The sequence below is a fragment of the Symsagittifera roscoffensis genome, chromosome 5, assembly GCF_963678635.1.
Source record: "Symsagittifera roscoffensis chromosome 5, txSymRosc1.1, whole genome shotgun sequence".
NCBI classification, from domain to species: Eukaryota; Metazoa; Xenacoelomorpha; order Acoela; family Convolutidae; genus Symsagittifera; species Symsagittifera roscoffensis.
The window spans coordinates 37,681,208-37,702,201 of NC_087066.1; the positions used below are offsets into that span (position 1 = coordinate 37,681,208).

The following is a 20,994-nucleotide window of genomic DNA, read 5'->3' on the forward strand; positions in this document are numbered from 1 at the left end:
AATACGCGTATCGTAAATCGAGTGTAGTGAATAATGTCTGGTTTGACTTGTCTGATTTCACCACTTGTGCGATATTATCCAGAAGGAGATCTATGTTTGGCATTTGATATTTGTTTTTTTTGTATGTATGTGTTAATCTTTTTGGAATCGAGGGCCAATTTAGCCGTTTGGTCCTTTTTGACAGTGATACCTATTGGGCTGATAAATTGTTTGTCTGAGCACTTATCGAGTTTGATAATGTGTTTTTGATCAATCAACTTGTTTAATTCCGCTTCGACCCTTTCTTGTAGATGTATTGGTATACGTCTACCCTTTTGTTGTACCGGTTCCAATTCTTTACTGAATTGTGTTTTCATTACCTGGTGTTTTGACTTTCCTATGCGTATGCATAATTGTTGAAAATCATCCTGACCCATTGTTTAAACTCGTGGTTTGATTCGTCGCTTCGTTGCACCGTGAGTACCCTGTGGGTATGTTTGTCCTGAATCAGTTTAATGCCGATGCGTGTTAATAGATTCCGTCCTATTATATTTGCTTTGTGGTTGTCCACTATAATGAACGGAGCTGTTTGTATTCTCCATCCCGACTCAATCGTAATTATTAGCCTTCCTTTACTAAATTACTGGCTGTATCCTCCGGTGGGATGTTTTTGAACACTGCCGTTTGATCATTTTGTTGTATTCGTTGAGCGGTTTTTTCGTTTAGGAAAGACATCGGGCTGCCCGAGTCAGCAATAGCGATTAGTTTTGTTGTATTTGTCTTCAATTTAACGATATGTCCATTTAGGTCGTCTTCCGATAGTGCTTTTGTGTGTTTTTTATTTCGAATGATTCCGATTTTTTTTTCTATGAACAAGCTCTTTTTTTTTGTTTTGTTTACAAACCCGCCATCATTTTCAGGATCGATTAGATTTTTTTGTCTTTTAGCACAACTCTGAGAGAAATTTGCGCAATGGTTATTAGTATCAAATCAAGTTCAATTTTTCAAACCGGAAATTAACACCTAAGTAGCGACGTATGTTTTTTGTGTTTTTTACGATCCTAATACATCGTTCAACTGATTAAAGAGAAAGCGCATTAGTTTTTTCTTTGATGCTTAAAAATTGGGAACTTTTAATTACATATTTAAATCATGACAAAACAAAATTAGTTTTGTTTTAAAAAACTACCTCCAATGTATGCTTCGAAATAGTTTTTATCAAAGCAGATCGTGAAAGTTTAACCGTTGTTTGTTGTTGTTCCGACTTTCGATACCAAAATAACGGAATATTTGTGCTCGAGGTGGTTTTTTTTCTTCAGACAAGTTTCGACTTTTTAACTAATCATTTTTGGAAATTTTGAACTAACGGAAATTTTTTTATATCATTCAAAAGGTATTGTTGTCCTGAGTTTAAACGTGAAAAGTGATCGTTTCGTATAAAGTTATGGGCGTTTGAACATTGCCATTTTGGCCAGGTTGGGACAATTAACGCGCGATATATTTCACGCTTTTAACGCGTATGCGGAGATTTAATCCGTCTTAAAAACATTCCAAGTTGGTTGTGAGAAGCTTGTTTGCCATAATTCATTTGTTAAAAGGAGCGTAACCTATTCTCTTGTTTTTTATATGACGTGTGGGGGATGATTTCATAGAGAAATTCAAATTTTCAAGAAAAACTAATTTCTTTTTCATTTACTACATTTATTTTTTTAATGTTACTACTGCTCTATTAATCTTAAAGGCATTCGTAAAATTTAGGGTTTCGCCTTGATACGAGCAGTCTGGTTTACTTTAAGTAAACTGGACATTCTGTTGACTTTGATTGAATAGTATACATAAAATCAGTCAATTTCATTGACTCTGCATTCTTTTTTTTAAATGTAAAAAATTGCTTAGACAATGCAGAAAAATTTGAGATCATTCAATCCTTCTGTTAAAAAGTTTTTTACTCTTCATTCAACTGGCACAATACAGTGTTGATTTAAATTATCCGCACAAAACGAAAAAAACTTGAAATTTGAATATCAAAACGCTTTTTGCTCAAATTGGGTCCTATTTAGACAAAAAATGATGACGGCCAATCTTGCTCGAAAACTCAATGGAACTTACATAGCGCAATTTTTTTAGAAAAACTCGCGCCAAAAAATTTCACTTTTTGTAGTCAATCAAAAGTTAATCCAAACCTATTGGTTTATTTGCTGGCAAAAGTACATCACTGCAAGCCTTAAGTAGCTCAACACAATTTAAAAAAGGGTACAATTTTCTCAGCTTTGTATAAACTTATTTATATTCTTTTGATAACCCAAAAAAGTCAGTTTTAAAAAAAGATATTTTTTTTGCACCCATTTTTGGAGATAACATCCTTCTCAAATCTTGTTGGATCAAATAACGAGGCTTTCAGCTTTCAGTGATATGCTTTTGTTATTTAATGAGCCAATAGATTTGAAGTAAGTTTTGATTGGCTTAAAAAAAACGAAAAGGATTTTTTGGGGTAATTTTTTGGGCCCGAAATATGCAAAACAAATTGCACCATTTTTGTTCCCGCACTCAGTAAAAACAGAAAATAACGATTTTATTACAATTATAACTGTACTTTCATCAAAATTTGAATTTTTTTTGAGCGCCAAAATTAGATATTTAAACGATTTATAATCCAATATAATGACAACATTTTTCGTGACATTATAATAAATTATAATCAATTATAATTGATTTTTTCCCGAAAATCTCTAATAATCTCTTAATAATCTCTTATAACATTTTATAAAAGATTGTAATTTTTTTTCTGTCAAAAATCTCTAAAAATGAGATATTTCTCATTCTTTGGTTCATCTGAACGCGAGATTTTACCACAAAAAAAAGTTTAGAGATCCCTTCTTTTTAGTTGAAAGAATCCCGCAGTAGGAGAGTTGTAACTTGTTTTGATAAACTATGAAACCAAAGCAGTGTGCCAATCAGGAAAGAAATGAAAAAAAACGTTATAAATTTGAATTGATTTGAAAACTGTTGCAACAATTTTTCCATTTTTCACTTGCATTTTTCACTACAAAACACATAAAATATAAGCAATAGGCTATAACTATACAGTTAGCAATTTTAACCGGACCTAAATGCTGGAGTGCAAGATCTTAACTTGGTCGATCTGGATGGAGGATGTTAACTTGATCCAATGAATTAGTTGCAAAAACGCTAATTTATTAGCTATAGTCGTGCCGCATGCGGATGATTTTTCATCGGTGACGTCAGTTGCACATACTTTTGTTTCAACCGTGTTTGTCACGTGCAAAAACAGTTCGTGTACTTTGATTTTAGGAAATGTTTCAACATAAAAAACTTTTACTTTGTTGCTCATATCTTTTCCAAATATTATCAGTTTATCAGTTTTCATTCATGTTCAAAAAAACTTTCATAATGAGAGTATAACGACATTTACAGCGGTGTGGCAATTCTCGGAAGAATCCAGTGAAACATTGCTTAAGACTGAAGAAACAGAACTTCTAGGTAACAAAAATTCCTGATATTTTGATTGCTCAAGGAATGCAACCAATAAAATATTGAGAAGAAAACAAAATAACGGAAAAGTCGAATGCAAAACAGCGTTACAAGAGAAAACCAAAATTATCTGGTCGTGGAGTTAGAGAACTATTAGTATTACACTAGTCGACAAATTGTACACAAATACAAGTTTTTTTTTATAAAATGTATCTTTTCAAGGTCCATTTTGGACTAAAGTTCTTCAAAGTTCAGTGAAGTTTTTACATAGACCAAAAGCATACCATCAGAGCTACCGTCTAGGATACAATCAAGATTTGATTTCAATAACTTACCGATGTAATATGGATCTGAAAATGCAAATTTCTTCACCTGAACTAAGTTTTGCATTCTAGTGAACACTTTCTTGAAAAATCAGAGTAAATTAGTTGTTCATGCGACAATATTCAGCGAGAAATTTTAAATAATCAGAGTGAAACTTTAACTGAACACGGTTACTTCTCAGTTGCTTATGCGGATTGTAAAATTAAGTGCAGATGAAGAACTCTGCCATTTTCAGAAACAGATTAAATTGCTATGACTTTCAACAAAACAAGGCGCTTTTGAAATCTCTATGATCTAAGACAGATCTAAGTATGAGAAGCAATACATGGAATTTAAAAATTTAAAAAATGAACTGGATTAAGTTAACATCCTCCATCCGTAAAGCAGTTTGAGGGCTAAGAAGTTCAATTGATTCTTGATTAGATTTTTACTTGCGGCGCTTAGCTACGCGGCGCTTAGCAATTTTAACCGAGCCCAAATTCTGGGGTACAAGATCTTAACTTGGTCTATCTGGATGGAGGAAGTTAACAAGATCCAATGAAGTTAATGCAAAAAACGCTAATTCATTAGCTAGAGTCGCGCCGCATGCGGATGATTTTTCATCGGTGACGTCAGTTGCACATACTTTTGTTTCAACCGTGCCGGTCTTACAGTCACGTACAAAAACAGTTCGTGTACTTTGATTTTACGAAAAGTTTTAACATAAAATCCTTTTACTCTGTTGCTCATATCTTTTCCAAATATTATCAGTTTATCAGTTTTCATTCATGTTCAAAAAAACTTTCAAAATGAGAGTATAACGACATTTACAGCGGCGCGGCAATTATCGGAAGAATCCAGTGAAACCTTCCTAAGACTGAAGAACCAGAACTTCAAGGTAACAAAAATTTCTGATATTTTGATTGCTCAAGGAATGCAACCCATAAAATATTGAGAAGAAAACAAAATAAAAGAAAGGTCGAATGCAAAGCAGCGTTACAAGAGAAAATCAAAATTATCTGGTCGTGGAGTTAGAAAACTATTATTATTACACTAGTCGACAAAATTATACACAAATACAAGTTTTTTTTTCCAAAATGTCTCTTTTCAAGGTCCATTTTGGACTACAATTCCTTCAAAGTTCAGTGAAGTTCTTACATAGACCAAAAGCAAATCAAGTTCACAACATTACTAAATGATAATCATATCTCGCGGTCAAAACATGAATTTTAAATAAAATTTTCTGCAAAAAAAAAACAGAAATTGCTAACGTTTTAGTGCAGAACTCAATTAAATTGAAATTTTTTTTACAATGGAGACCCTGTATTTATTCTGAAAAATGCCAGTTCGAGATAAATAATCAAATTAAGTTACGTCCAAAAACTCAAACATATTGCTGTCAATAGTGTGTTACGAAGAGCTCATGAAAAGTTTCTAATTTGATATAGGCGTGAGTTACCTATCACTGAGCCCGAAATTGTTTTGAATTGTCTAAAAAAAATAAAGCAGTCAAGTACCCGCATCGGAGTTCCATAAATAAAAACCGATCATAATTGAGTTTCGTTGCCAGTGTCCACAAAAGTGAAAACAAATCGATTATAATCAATTAAAAATGCATTACAATATTGCTTTTTTTAGGCAACAAAATATTTTTTTCATCCATTATAATCAATTTTTTTCACTTTTATGGACACTGACAATGGAACTAAAATTTAATCAATTTTTTTCCACTTTACTTAGATGTGAAGTTTAACGCACATAAAGTCTTTTTTACGTTTTAATTAAAGTTGCTTACGTTGGTTAATTGATTGTAGTTGTTTGAAAGTTGGTTACGTTCGTTGTTCAATTTAAATTTTTTTAACCTAATTTTGATATTTTTGTTATTTTCTTATGTTACTCAACATTACCCCCCCCCCCCCCCCCCCTAGCTTTTGCCCATTTACAACAAACCCCTCCAACGTAACGTTTGGTTCACAACTTGGGAGTGGGGGTTCAAGGAGGGGATGGGATCAGGTGGGGGTAGGGGGATGGGTTCAGGTGTGATGTGTTTAGGTGGGGTGGGGGGTTCAGGTGGGGGGAGGGGTGGGGGGTTTCAGGTGGGGGAAGTGGGTGTGCTCAGGTGGGGGTGTTCAGGTGGGGGATGTTTACCAAAAGTGTAGCCGTAACCTCGAATCATCCAAGCTAAAGGTCTGGTAATCTTTATCGGGATCAAAAACGATCAAGACACGCAAAATTGCTCTAGACGCAAAAATCGACCTTGAGTCCCAGAAAAAAAAGACTTGCTTAATAGAAGAACTTAGTCTGCAATGTGGTAAATAAGGGAAATGGTTTAAGTTTAGACAGGTTGAATAGACTTTCATACATCCTCTGCAACTCGCAGAAATCTCAAAGATTTAAGAAAAATGAAGTAAAGGCTAAACATTCTTTCTGGGTTGACCTCCATGAATTATAAAAACTACTGACAGAGCAATTCCCAGAAAAGATATAACAAGATATAACAAAATAACAAGATATTTGTCCCATTTATCAATATTGTGTGACGAACATTTTTTTTTTCAAATAAAAGTTAAGGTGTCATAGGCCTATCTAAAAAAGTCTGTTTACTAAGTTTGCTTAACTGAGAGCAATTTCTTAATTTAAAAAAAATCATCTGAGTTATCACAACTGTACGATAAACAGTTTGCCATAAAAATGAAAAATTTTTCCGAGTTTCTGAAATTATTTTGGAATGATTCTTCTACACTTTGTGTAGTGCATAAAAAAAGTAGCTCCTCTTACTTCCGTCACTTTTTCGAATTTTTTTTGTCAACAAGCCTCATCAGAGACTGAAAAGAAAGGAAATACCTGACTAGCATTGAAGTTAAGCCCAATCAGATGTTAAAATATAGAAGAATTTAAAAAAAAAAAACAATTTTGGTGATTTTGTCATTTTTCTCAAAACATGTTAACTTCGAAAGTTTCAAATGCGGCCGACTATAATCTAGGTTCTCTCCAAACTGCATGTTATAAAAGACAAGTTGCTACCACAAAAGTCTGTGAGATTCTTTTGCCGTTTTGTCAGTATCAAAAATTGCGTCATACTTTCAAAATTAGATTTTAGAAAGAGTGCTTTCAAAATTAGATTACAGCATAATCTCAAAATTGGTTCGTTCCTACAGAAAGCACTCAGCTAAATTTTTGTTATGTATCATAACATATAATCGAAAACCTAAAAATAATTTTTTTCGAAAATGCGACCTTCGGATGTTCAAAGTTTAGTTGCTATTTTTGATGATTGTTTTTCAGGCTCTGCATGGTGTTCGATCTCTTGTGCTTCTATAGGATGCTCGTAATTAACACTTTTATTGGCGGTATAGTTTTAATCAACATTTTGAAACGGTTTGCTCTAATTCCATGTTATAGTCATATGATCATTTGGACTCTTCGATACGAAAAACAATTTTAGACTAGGGAAAATGATCTAGGAGTCACTGTAACTTAAATTTTAAAAAATGATGGACCCATTGATTTATTATGCCCGGAGTTGTAATAGTCCTTAGCTAATTGGCCGAGATCAATTATAGCCGTAAAATTTGATTTAGTTTCTCAAAAACGGCTTTTATCTTTTTTCCAATTTCGTTTTTATGTTTTTGGTGAAGGTGCAGCAAGATTTCAAAAAAATTTTCTGCAGTTTTCCAAAAGTGGCCCTCTTCCAGAAAGCGAAAGCTCAAATTGTTGTTTCCCTATATTGCATAGTTCAAAAATATGTTTTGTTGTTAAGCTCTAGTTTCAAAGGTTCCATTTACGGAGAAAATTTTCATTAGTTTCTCTCCGGCTACTCCGGAAAAAAACTAGTGCCATGGAAAGCAAATGCTGAGATTTGCTTTGAATCCACATTGTTTTTATTTTAGTAACAATGTCTTATTATTTTTCTTATAACGAACAAACGAAGTTCAGATGCTCCGTTTTCGGTTGATAATTTTGTTGTTGATTTTTTTCTGCATGATTTCATCAACGCTTTCCTCCTTTAGAGGGCTTTGATTTCAATTAATAATTCGCGTGTTTTAGATGCTTTAACTCCCAACCACTTTTTGCTTGAACAGTACGCCGCAAATTTTTCATCGCTCTCTCCCTGGGAATACTTCGATCATAAGAAAAGGTACGTACGAGCGCAGTCTTACGCTGACGCTATATGGTCTTGTTGGCTACGAAAATATGTCCCCTTAATTAAGAAGCGTGCGAAGCGGAACACGCAACCTGACGTTGTTTCAAAAACGGGTGATCTCGTATGGGTGATTGAGCTCGACAGCCCGCGAGGATATAACCATCTCGTTCGCATCGTTAAACTTAACTACGGCAAAGACGGATGCACACGTTCCGCCCTCATCGAAACAGCCACGAGCGAAATTACCGGACCGTTAAGCTCGTCCCAGTTCTTCCGTCTTTGGGGGCGGAGGATGTCGCGGAGAAAAACTAAACGCGAAAGTAAATAAGAGTGAAAAGCTGGTTCTATAACAGGACTAAAGCCTAACGTATATGACACTGGTCAAACCGCCGGTCCATGAGGTTCAAGTCCCCCTATTCGCTAACCTTTATACATGTATACTCGAGGGGCTATAGACCCATTTGACCGTTTTACCGTTTTTTCTCACATATGACCTCCAAAAAAAGCAATTTGTCTTAAGAGCAATTACCAGTGTTTTGAGAGTTTGCTTTGAGTTTGCAGCTACAAACTGTTGTCGTTATGAATAACTCAAAATGCTTTTGTTAATTGCTGAGAAATAATTGTTGTTATTTCAGATGTTTCATTCGGTTATTTTTTGGTTTTTTTGAGATAATGACAGATTGGTGTGGGCACAAAACCGCTCAATTGGCTCAAGTGGTTTTTGGGCAGAATGGTTGTTTTGAGAAGTTTTAAAAGCCTAACAGAACATATTTGTTCATCTATAGGCCTGACAACCAATAAAATCTTCCTAATCGATCAGCAACTGACGTTTTTAGAGCCCATGAACAGGGGCGGGTGTATGATTTTCTTGAGGGGCTGATTTTCAAAATGTTTTCAAAACAATTTTTGTCGATCTTTTTTTTTAAGATTAGCCGAATTGATTTCCCGAGCTCTTCCAGATCATTAAAAAGACACTGTTCTTGCTTATTTGTTTGCGCCTCTAGCGAGTTTTCGAAAAACAGGCTGAAAAAGCGTTTTTTGCCCGCTCCCTGTTCAAAAAAAGTGTATATTGGCACCAAAAGGCCCGAGTAGAGTATTGAATAGTTTTGTGGGGAAAAAATGGAAAAAGAGCCGTAATTAAAAATAATTAGAAATTTGCCGAAAATACAAAAGTAGCTTCTGTTTTACTATTTCTCTTACAAGTAGTGTGTAAATGAAGAGGGCTAGGAAGAGGACGACGAAGATAATTATCATTGTGACGATCATGTGCCACCTGTAGTGCTTCCAGATGATGTGTTTGAAGGTCGCCCAGGGGGACGTGAACCAGAGGAAGGAGGTGGCCGGGCGGCTGCAATCAAGCACAATTTGTGATACAGTTCATGATACAGTTCATGATACAGTTCATGATGTACAATGATACTGACAGGCTATGATATATCGAACAGTTTTATGATCAATTAGGAGATGATAGCAAGCTCAAGCTCCCGCATAAATTCCATGTAAATCCTTCCTATATAATACTTTAATAACTTTTAAAACATTTTCAAAGATTTAAAGTATAGACGCTTGGATAGCCAGCGCGATAAACGCTTGGATAGATTAAAACACATTGACGTATGGGGATAGCATCCCTCAAACGACAAACCAAACGATCGACGACTCAGCTGTAATTGTGTTATGTTTGTTATTCAAAATCGTATCAATGTAGTTCAATTTGAACATGAAGCGCTCTACTCATTGCAACTGAAGAAAAAACAGATTTTCGCTTAGGTTCAAAGAAGATTTTTTGCCTAGAGGCTGGCTAGAGTTCATTCTAGCAGGACACATCTTTTATAAAGAATCCGTGTTCGATTAAAACTTCGAGAAACTGCTCGGAAATCTGGAAGAACGACTGAAAAGCTCAAATAGTTTACTCGTCTGACGGTCGTTGTTGAAAGTATTGTGAGCATGTATATTTTCTGAAAACATATAGTTCCGACCAGTTTTTTGCAACTTAAGTTTGAAAGAGACGAAAAAAACATCATGGAAGAATAAAGTTCCTTCTGACTTTAATGGTCGGAAAAAACTTTTCATATCTGTTTCAACCCAATCAGAGGAAAAGGTAGTGGTAGGCCAACAAGGCGAAAAGCCAACAGGCCGAAAACAAGATTATAATTCAAATAATCCGAAAATTATTATTGTTACGAAACATAACAACAGATTGTCCATGTTATTATGCAGTTGAGATTTAATTCTGATGAATTTACGTTAGTCCGAATTAAGTTCGACAGCAATTTTAAGTTACGTTTACTTGAATTAGTTTACCCAATGATTCATCAAGAAACATCAAAAGCTACTGAAAAGAAAACATCAAAAGCTACTGAAAAATTTGGCTTTAACCCGGCTTTCAAAACAGTTTAGAAGCGTTTCTAACATTCCGATTTTTGCTCTTGATTAAAATTTTGAGTAAAATACTTCTTACATCATAAATATAGCAAATTCTTGCATAAATCAGAGCGTTTATAAACTACCAGATGGCAAATTGTAATTTTAAGAGCATTTTCCGATACAAAACTTTTAAAATGTGTTTTTATATCAACTCATGAAGTAGCTTCGATTTCTATTTATTTCAATTTGGAATTTCTAATACTTTCTTTTTAATCAGTAACTGATTGCTTCATGCTACAGGACTGTAACCGCAACCTAGAACCATCCAAGCTAAGGGTCGAGTAGTCTTTATCGGGATCAAAAAGGATCAAGACACGAACATTAATCTAGACGCAAAAGGCGACCTTGAGTCCTAAAAAAGAGAAGTGCTTAACAGAATAACCTAGTCTGGAATGTGGTAAAATAAGGTAAATGCTTAATGTTTAGACAGGTTGAATATACTTTCATACATCCTCTGCAACTCGCAGAAACCTTAAGACTTTAGAAAAATGAAGTAATAGCAAAACATTCCTTCTTGGTTGACCTCGATGTAAACTAAAAATTGTTGATTAAAGAATTCTCAGAAAAGATTTAACAAAACAAAGCCTATTTGTTCCTTGTATCAAAATTGTGTGACAAACTTTTTTTAGATAAAAGTTAAGGTGTCTTAGGTCCATTCAAAAGAGTCTGTTTCTTAATTTTGTTTGACTGATACCAGTTTTTTAATAAAAAAAGCTGATCTGATTTATCAAAACTGTACGATAAACAGTTTGCCATAAAAAAGAAAACTTTTTCCGAGTTTCGTAGATAGTTTTGGAATGATTCTTCTACACTTTGTGTTGTGCATAAAAAGTGTAGCTCCTGTTTTTTCCGATACTTTTTTGATTTTTTTTTCAATTAGCCTCATCAGGGGGGACTGAAAAGGATGAAAAGACCTGACTAGCAAAGCAATTAAGCCTAATCAAATTTTGAAAATCAGAAGCGTTTTGTGAAAAAAAAACAATTTTGGTGACCTCGTAACTTTTCTCAAAACATGTTAATTTCGAAAGTTTCAAATGCGGCCGACTATAATCTAGGTTCTCTCCAAACTGCATGTTATAAAAGACAATTTGCTACCACAAAAGGTACCGCTAAACGATCTAGGAGTCACTGCAACTTAAATCAATAAAAATTTCGTGGGAAAAAGTGACGTCTTTCATTCGAGCGATGTTACTTGCTACATTGAATTTGCGCTTCGATTTTTGCGCTTCGACTTTGACCCTCATTGAAACAGCCACGAGCGAAATTACCGGACCGTTAAGCTCGTCCCAGTTCTTCCGTCTTTGGGGGCGGAGGATGTCGCGGAAAAAAACTAAACGCGAAAGTAAATAAGAGTGAAAAGCTGGTTCTATAACAGGACTAAAGCCTAACGTATATGACACTGGTCAAACCGCCGGTCCATGGGGTTCAAGTCCCCCTATTCGCTAACCTTTATACATGTATACTCGAGGGGCTATAGACCCATTTGACCGTTTTACCGTTTTTTCTCACATATGACCTCCAAAAAAAGCTATTTGTCTTAAGGGTAATTACCAGTGTTTTGAGAGTTTGCTTTGAGTTTGCAGCTACAAACTGTTGTCGTCATGAATGACTCAAAATGCTTTTGTTAATTGCTGAGAAATAATTGTTGTTATTTCAGATGTTTCATTCGGTTATTTTTTGGTTTTTTTGAGATAATGACAGATTGGTGTGGGCACAAAACCGCTCAATTGGCTCAAAAAAACGTGCTATCAATTAGGTTTTTGAGCAGAATGGTTGTTTTGAGAAGTTTTAAAAGCCTAACAGAACATATTTATTTATCTATAGTCCTGACAACCAGTAAAATCCTCCTAATCGCTGAGCAGCTGACATTTTTAGAGCCCATGAACAGGGGCGGATGTATGATTTTCTTGAGGGGGCTGATTTTCAAAATGTTTTCGAAACAAATTTTGTCGATCTTTTTTTTAAGATTGGCTAAATTGATTTCCCGAGCTCTTCCAGATCATTAAAAAGACACTGTTCTGGCTTATTTGTTTGCGCCTCTAGCGAGTTTTTGAAAAACAGGCTAAAAAAGCGTTTTCTGCCCGCTCCCTGTTCAAAAAAAGTGTATATTGGCACCAAAAGGCCCGAGTATTGAATAGTTTTGTGGGGAAAAAATTGAAAAAGTGCCGTACCAATTTGATACGACCACCAATTAGCTAGCCACAGTTCAACTTGGAACGATTTTGTTGCGCGGAAAAATAGGCACGCATGAATTAATCGCGTTAACCCCTCAGCAAAACTTCAAAGCGCCTAATTTAGCCCAGAACATGGCCAATTTGGCAATTTTCAATAACCCAAAACTTTACAAAAAAAATATCTTTTTACATTGGAGCCGAGGAAATTGATGTCTTCATTGTGTTTTAAAAATTTTTGTCAACAACTTTTATTTCGATTATATTATTTCAAAATCTTTTCTCCCTTATACACAAATAATGAAAAATTTGCCGAAAATACAAAAGTAGCTTCTGTTTTACTATTTCTCTTACAAGTAGTGTGTAAATGAAGAGGGCTAGGAAGAGGACGACGAAGATAATTATCATTGTGACGATCATGTGCCACCTGTAGTGCTTCCAGATGATGTGTTTGAAGGTCGCCCAGGGGGACGTGAACCAGAGGAAGGAGGTGGCCGGGCGGCTGCAATCAAGCACAATTTGTGATACAGTTCATGATACAGTTCATGATACAGTTCATGATGTACAATGATACTGACAGGCTATGATATATCGAACAGTTTGATGATCAATTAGGAGATGATAGCAAGCTCAAGCTCCCGCATAAATTCCATGTAAATCCTTCCTATATAATACTTTAATCACTTTTAAAACATTTTCAAAGATTTAAAGTATAGACGCTTGGATAGCCAGCGCGATAAACGCTTGGATAGACTATAACACATTGACGTATGGGGATAGCATCCCTCAAACGACAAACCAAACGATCGACAACTCAGCTGTAATTGTGTTATGTTTGTTATTCAAAATCGTATCAATATAGTTCAAATTGAACATGAAGCGCTCTACTCATTGCAACTGAAGAAAAAACAGATTTTCGCTTAGGTTCAAAGAAGATTTTTTGCCTAGAGGCTGGCTAGAGTTCATTCTAGCAGGACACATCTTTTATAAAGAATCCGTGTTCGATTAAAACTTCGAGAAACTGCTCGGAAATCTGGAAGAACGACTGAAAAGCTCAAATGGTTTTTTCGTCTGACGGTCGTTGTTGAAAGTATTGTGAGCATGTATATTTTCTGAAAACATATAGTTCCGACCAGTTTTTTGCAACTTAAGTTTGAAAGAGACGAAAAAAACATCATGAAAGAATAAAGTTCCTTCTGACTTTAATGGTCGGAAAAAACTTTTCATATCTGTTTCAACCCAATCAGAGGAAAAGGTAGTGGTAGGCCAACAAGGCGAAAAGCCAACAGGCCGAAAACAAGATTATAATTCAAATAATCCAAAAATTATTATTGTTACGAAACATAACAACAGATTGTCCATGTTATTATGCAGTTGAGATTTAATTCTGATGAATTTACGTTAGTCCGAATTAAGTTCGACTGCAATTTTAAGTTACGTTTACTTGAATTAGTTTACCCAATGATTCATCAAGAAACATCAAAAGCTACTGAAAAGAAAACATCAAAAGCTACTGAAAAATTTGGCTTTAACCCGGCTTTCAAAATACTTCTTACATCATAAATATAGCAAATTCTTGCATAAATCAGAGCGTTTATAAACTACCAGATGGCAAATTGTAATTTTAAGAGCATTTTCCGATACAAAACTTTTAAAATGTGTTTTTATATCAACTCATGAAGTAGCTTCGATTTCTATTTATTTCAATTTGGAATTTCTAATACTTTCTTTTTAATCAGTAACTGATTGCTTCATGCTACAGGACTGTAACCGCAACCTAGAACCATCCAAGCTAAGGGTCGAGTAGTCTTTATCGGGATCAAAAACGATCAAGACACGAACATTAATCTAGACGCAAAAGGCGACCTTGAGTCCTAAAAAAGAGAAGTGCTTAACAGAATAACCTAGTCTGGAATGTGGTAAAATAAGGTAAATGCTTAATGTTTAGACAGGTTGAATATACTTTCATACATCCTCTGCAACTCGCAGAAACCTTAAGACTTTAGGAAAAATGAAGTAATAGCAAAACATTCCTTCTTGGTTGACCTAGATGTAAACTAAAAATTAGTTTTTAAAGAATTCTCAGAAAAGATTTAACAAAACAAAGCCTATTTGTTCCTTGTATCAAAATTGTGTGACAAACTTTTTTTAGATAAAAGTTAAGGTGTCTTAGGCCCATTCAAAAGAGTCTGTTTCTTAATTTTGTTTGACTGATACCAGTTTTTTAATAAAAAAAGCTGATCTGATTTATAAAACTGTACGATAAACAGTTTGCCATAAAAAAAAACTTTTTTCGAGTTTCTTAGATAGTTTTGGAATGATTCTTCTACACTTTGTGTAGTGCATAAAAAGTGTAGCTCTTGTTTTTTCCGATACTTTTTTGATTTTTTTTTCAATTAGCCTCATCAGGGGGGATTGAAAAGGATGAAAAGACTTGACTAGCAATGCAATTAAGCCTAATCAAATTTTGAAAATCAGAAGCGTTTTGTGAAAAAAAAAACAATTTTGGTGACCTCGTAACTTTTCTCAAAACACGAAAGTTTCGAATGCGGCCGACTATAATCTAGGTTTTCTCCAAACTGCATGTTATAAAAGACAATTTGCTACCACAAAAGGTACCGCTAAACGATCTAGGAGTCACTGCAACTTAAATCAATAAAAATTTTGTGGGAAAAAGTGACGTCTTTCATTCGAGCGATGTTACTTGCTACATTGAATTTGCGCTTCGACTTTGATTTTGATCATCAAATAGTTTAAAGGGCTCTTATTTATGAAGGGAAAAGAAAAGTTTTCAGGAATTTTCGTTTCCATGGAGAGCATTTGACTAGAGTAACAATGTGTACCTTAGCGCTGAGACCCATTTTTACTGTCAAAAATCATAGCTATTGGAAAGTCCAAGCCTCATGGACTGATTTTTTACTAGCTCTGTGGGTACTGCATATCTCAAAATTGGTTTGTTGCCATAGATAACCCATATTCAAAACAGTTTCTTTGCCTTTTGTTATAATTGGAGTGACAATAGAATTTTTTTCCAAAACAGCTAGTATTATGTTTTAATTTCTACCTAAAAGTGCTGCTAATTTGCAAACAACTTGGAAACTATTTATTTTTAAAGCCCGGTGTTCTTTTAATCCTTATATAGTTAGCCGAGATCGATTATAGCCGTCAAATTTGATTAATTTTTCTCAAAAAAATGGCTTTTTTTAATTTTTCTAAATAATTTTTATGTTTTTGTTGAAGGTGCTGCAAGATTTCAAAAACGTTTTATTTCAGTTTTCTAAAATCGGCCCACTTCCAGAAAGCTAATGCGCAAACTGTTATTCTCTTATATTGCATGGTTCAAAAAACGATCAAAAGTTCAAAGATTTCATGGTTCAAAACTTCAAAGGTTCAATTTATGGAGAAAATTTTCATTAGTTTCTTTCCGGCAATTCCAAACTTGAAAAAAAATTAGCGCCATAGAAAACAAATGCCGAGAATTGCTTTACATTCTACATTACTTTTATTTTAGAGATAACTTCTTATTCTTTTTCTTACAAGGAATAAACGAAATTCTGATGATCCGTTTCCGGTATATTGTTGATGATTTTTTCTACATGATTTCATAAACGCTTTCCTCATTTAGAGGGCCCGCATTTCAGGTAACGATTCGCTTGATTTAGAAGCTTTAACTCCTAACCATTTTTTGCTTGGACAGTATGCCGCAAGCTTTCCCTCGCTCTCTCCTTGGGAATAGTTCGATCATAAGAAAAGGTGCGTACGAGTTCAGTCTTACACTGACGCTATGTGGTCTTGTTGGCTACGAAAATATTGCCCTCATCAAAACATCCACGAGCGAATTTACTCGACCGATCGTTAAGCTTGCCCCAGTTCTTCCGTCTTTGGTGGCGGTGAATGTTGCAGTGCAAAAGTAAACGCGAACGTAGATAAGAACAATTTGTCTCAAGGGCAAATACCAGTGTTTTGAGAGCTTGTTTTGAGTTTGCAGCTGTAACTTTTTGTGAAAGATTCAAAATGCTTCAAATTATCCGTTAAACAGAATTAATTGCTGAGAAAAATTGTTCTTGTTTCAAATGTTTGATTCAGTTATTTTTAGGTTTTTTGAGATATTGACAGATTGGAGCGGGCACAAAACGGCTCATTTGGTTTTTAAAAAATGTGCCCATCAAATAAATTTTTGAGCAGAATTGCTATTTTGAGAAGTTTTAAAAGCCTAACAGAATGTATTTATCTATCTATAGGCCTGACAATCAATTAACTAATCGCTGAGCAACTGACCTTTTCAGAGCCCATGAGCAGGGGCGGCTGGGGGATTTTCTTGAGAGGGGCTGATTTTCAAAAAGTTTTCAAAAGAAATTTTGTCGACCTTATCTTAAGATTGGCCAAATTGATTTCCCGAGCTATTCCAGATCGTTAAAAAGACACTGTTCTGGCTTTTTTGCGCCGCAACCGAATTTTGAAAAACAGGCTGAAAAAGCGCTTTTCGGCAGCTCCCCGCTCAAAAAAAAGCGTATATTGACACCAAAGGCCCCCTTAGAAAAAAATTAGGGTCAGTCGGCCAAAAATGGAGGTCTTAAAATAGTACCAAAGGAAATCGATTGTTATGTTTTGGTTCTAAAAATAAGAGTTGATCATGGGCAGTGGGGAGGGGCAGTGAGGGCGTTCACCTTCAACGCCCTCCCCTCCCCTTACTTCAGTCTTGTCCATGATTAAGGGGGGGAGGGGCAGGGACGGCATCTGCCTTCAACCCCCTTCCCCCCTTAATTCAGCCTTGTCCATCATCAACTCTTGTTTTTAGAGAACCAACGCACAAGGAAAAGAATACTACCGGTCTTACTGGTCTAGTTGATCGAACTCACTATCAATTGAACCAAGTCCAACCGGCATTTCGCGCAGACCAAGTTACAGACACTTCAATCATGGTAATGGTGAGCTACAACTCGAATGAAAAACAAGCTGCGCGTCAGATTTATGCGACCTTGAAAGTCAGCGGGATAAACGCTTGGACCGACTGTTACAACTTCCCTCAAACGATAAACAAAACGGCTGAAGACTCAACTGTAATTGTGGTATTTTATTCACAATCGTATCAAAATAGTTCAAACTGTGAACATGAAGCGCTGTACTCATTGCAACTGAACAAAAAACAGGTTTTCGCTTTAGTTCAAAGAAGATTTTTTGCCTCGAGGCTGGCTAGGGTTTATTCTAGCAGGACACCAAAACTACAACTTTTATGAAGAAACCGTGTTCGATTCTAACTTCGAGAAACTGCTTGGAAATGTGGAAGAAGGACTGAACGGCTCAGATGGTAAACTCGGAAAATATCGTGCTGAAACACGTGTATTACAACAAAAATAAACATAAAGTTCCAACCAGTTTTTTGCAACTGAAAATTAAAAGGGACGACAAAGAAAATCAAATATGTTTCAACCCAATCAGAGGAAAAGCTTGAGATGGGTCAACAAGCCGAAAAGCCAACAAGCCGAAAGCAAGATTATTATTCCAATAGGCCAAAAATAATATTGTTACGAAACATAACAACAGATTTTCCATGTTATTATGCAATCGAGATTTAATTCTGACGAATTTACGTTAATCTGATGTAAGCTCGGCTGGAAGTTTAACGTGCGTTTTACTTGAATGTTAGTTTACCGTATGATTTATGAAAGCATCAAAAGCTACTGAAAACTTTGACTTTATCCCGGCTTTCAAAACAGTTCAGAAGCGTTTGTAACATCCAAGTTTTTGCTTTAGAATAGACGTTTGTCTAATATATAATTTTCATATAATAAATATATCAAATTTTGCATATTTTTGAGTGTTTATAAAATACCAGCTCGCAAATTGTAATTTTATGTGCATTTTCCGATGCAAAACGTTTTAAATGTGTATGTATATCAACTCAAGAAGTAGCCTCCAATTTCTATTTAATTCAATAAAGAGTTTTTAAAAGTTTGTTTTTTAAACAGTAACTGATAGCTTCAAGCTACAGGACTGTAGCCATAACCTGGAACCGTCCAAGCTAAAGATCCGGAGATCTTTATCCGGAGCAAAAACGATTAAGGCTTGCAAACTTATTCTAGACGCAAAAGACGACCTTGAGTCCCAGAAAAGAGACTTGCTTAATAGAAGAACTTAGTCTGGAATGTGGTAAATTAAGGGAAATGGTTTATGCTAAGACAGGTTGAATAGACTTTCATACATCCTCATGAGTTTAGGAAAAATGAAGTAATAGTAAAACAATCTTTCTGGGTTGACCTCCATGTAAAAAAAACTGCTGATAAAACAATTCCCTGAAAAGATTCAACAAAACGAAGCCTATTTGTCCCATGTATCAAAATTGTGTGACAAACATTTTTTAAATAAAAGTTAAGGTGTCATAGGTTCATCTAAAAAAGTCTATTTTTCAAGTTTGCTTAACTGAGAGCAATTTTTTAATTTAAAAAAAAACCATCTGAGTTATCACAACTGTACGATAAACAGTTTGCCATTAAAATGAAAAATTTTCCCGAATTTTTAAAATAATTTTGGAATGACTTTTCTACACTCTATGTATTGCATAAAAAATGTAGCTCCTGTTACTTCCGATATTTTTAATTTTTTTGTCAATTAGCCTCATAAGGGATTGAAAAGATAGGAAAAACCTGACTATCAATGCAATTAAGCCTAACCAAATGTTAAAAGTCAGAAAAGTTTCGTGAGAATTTTTTTTTGGTGATTTAGTAATTTTCTCAAAACATGTTGATTTCAAAAGTTTCAAATGCGACCGACTATAATCTAGGTTCTTTCAGAATTGTATGTTTTTAAAGCCGATTTGCTTACCAAAAGTGTCTGTGAGAAAAAAAAATTTGTCGTATAGTCAGTATCAGTAAGCACACAGCTGAACTTTTGTTATGTATCAGAATAAATAATCGAAAATCTAATGATAATTTTTTTTCTCGAAAATGCGACCTTCGGATTTTCAAAATTTAGCTGAAGTTTTTGATGCTTGTTTTTCAGGCTCTGCACGATGGTCGAACTCATGTGCTGCTATAGAATGCCCGTAATTAACACTTTGATTGACGGTATAATTTTCATCAAACATTTTAAAAACGTTTTGCTCTGATTTCATGTTAAAGTCAGTTGATTATTTGGGTTAATCGATACGAAACACAATTTTAGAGTAGGGAAAACGATCTAGGATGTCAATGAAAAATGAAAACTAAAACAACAAAAAAATTGGAACAATGGAAAAAGTGAACGTCTTTCATTCGAGCGATGTTGAGTGCTACATTAATTTCGCGACTCGACTTTGATTTAGACCATCAATTAGTTTGGAAGTAAATTTATTTTTTTGAAGGGCGGAATATTTCAGGAAATTGTTTTTTCCATGAAAGACGTTCACTTCTTCGTTATAATGTGTATCTTAATGCCGAGATTTTTAATTTCAAAATTCATAAGTATTTGAAAATCCAAACCTCATGGACTGATTTATAGATTTCTATGTGGGTACTGCATGTTGGAATCCCTCATACGCAAAGGACCGAATGCGCGAAAAAAAAAATCAGCTAATCAGATTTTAGTAATCTAAGTTTTCGAAAGAAAGTGAACTTTCCCAGCCAGGACTGAATATTGATATTGGTCGAAAATAAAAACGGCAGAAATATGCAAATCTTTCAAGTTGTCACTGATCGTCGCCGAAGTGAACAAAATTTTTATTTCAGGTTGTCATTATGAAAGAAGCAAAATTTTGCTTTATTTGATTCATTTTAATTGAATGGCAATTACTTTTTTTAAAAAACTGTCTTTCGGCTAGTTTTGTTTTCGGTCCTCCGCTCACGAGTTTTTCGCCCATTTGATCCTTCGCACATGAGAATAGTCCCTGTACTGCATATCACAAAGTTGGCTAGCTGCCATACCCGCACTGGAGTTTCATGCGAAAAATCGATTATAATGGACTTTAATCCATATTATTGATTTTCATGCAAACTTCCCATCCAACACATAACTCATGAATCTTTAAGGAATTATAATAGATTATTTTCAATTTTTTTTGACAGTATAATAGTTTTTTCTAGGTCAAAAAAATTCATGAAAATCGATTTGTTTTTCTACAGAAAATTGTTTACAGCTAATTAAACTAATTAAGCTAATGAAACATTTGGATCAGAAAGTTGTACAATTACATCAAAATGAGACCAAATTGCTAAAAAATCAACGTTCCGCAAATTTAAAACCCGAACAAACAAGTTCATCCCTAAAAGAACTCATAAAAATTTGTCCCCTACCCCCACCACTAACCCTACCACCACCACCCCCTCTACTCCCCCAGGTTTCGGCCCCCCGCCACTCCCAAATCCCCCGCCACCCCCTCCCGGTAAAACCCCCTACTTGAGTGTATACACAGTCCAGTTACCTGCAACCGCCCACCCCCCATAGAATTTTTCAGGAATTTTAATCGATTACTTTTGTAACTTTATGGATACTGACTATAAAATG

At 35.0% G+C, this 20,994-nt stretch overlaps 1 protein-coding gene across 1 annotated transcript in view; it reads right to left on the minus strand.

Annotated features, from left to right (window-relative positions):
* Positions 1-9,065: 9,065 nt before the first annotated feature.
* Positions 9,066-20,994, minus strand: part of LOC134846720 (uncharacterized) — a 24,386-nt gene continuing 12,457 nt past the window's right edge. Inside the window, exons 6-8 of the mRNA XM_063864105.1 lie at positions 20,797-20,866; positions 12,871-13,018; positions 9,066-9,266 (exon numbers count right to left, since the gene is read on the minus strand). Of these exons, the coding sequence (XP_063720175.1) occupies positions 9,066-9,266; positions 12,871-13,018; positions 20,797-20,866 (419 nt within the window). The remainder of the gene's footprint in view (positions 9,267-12,870; positions 13,019-20,796; positions 20,867-20,994) is intronic.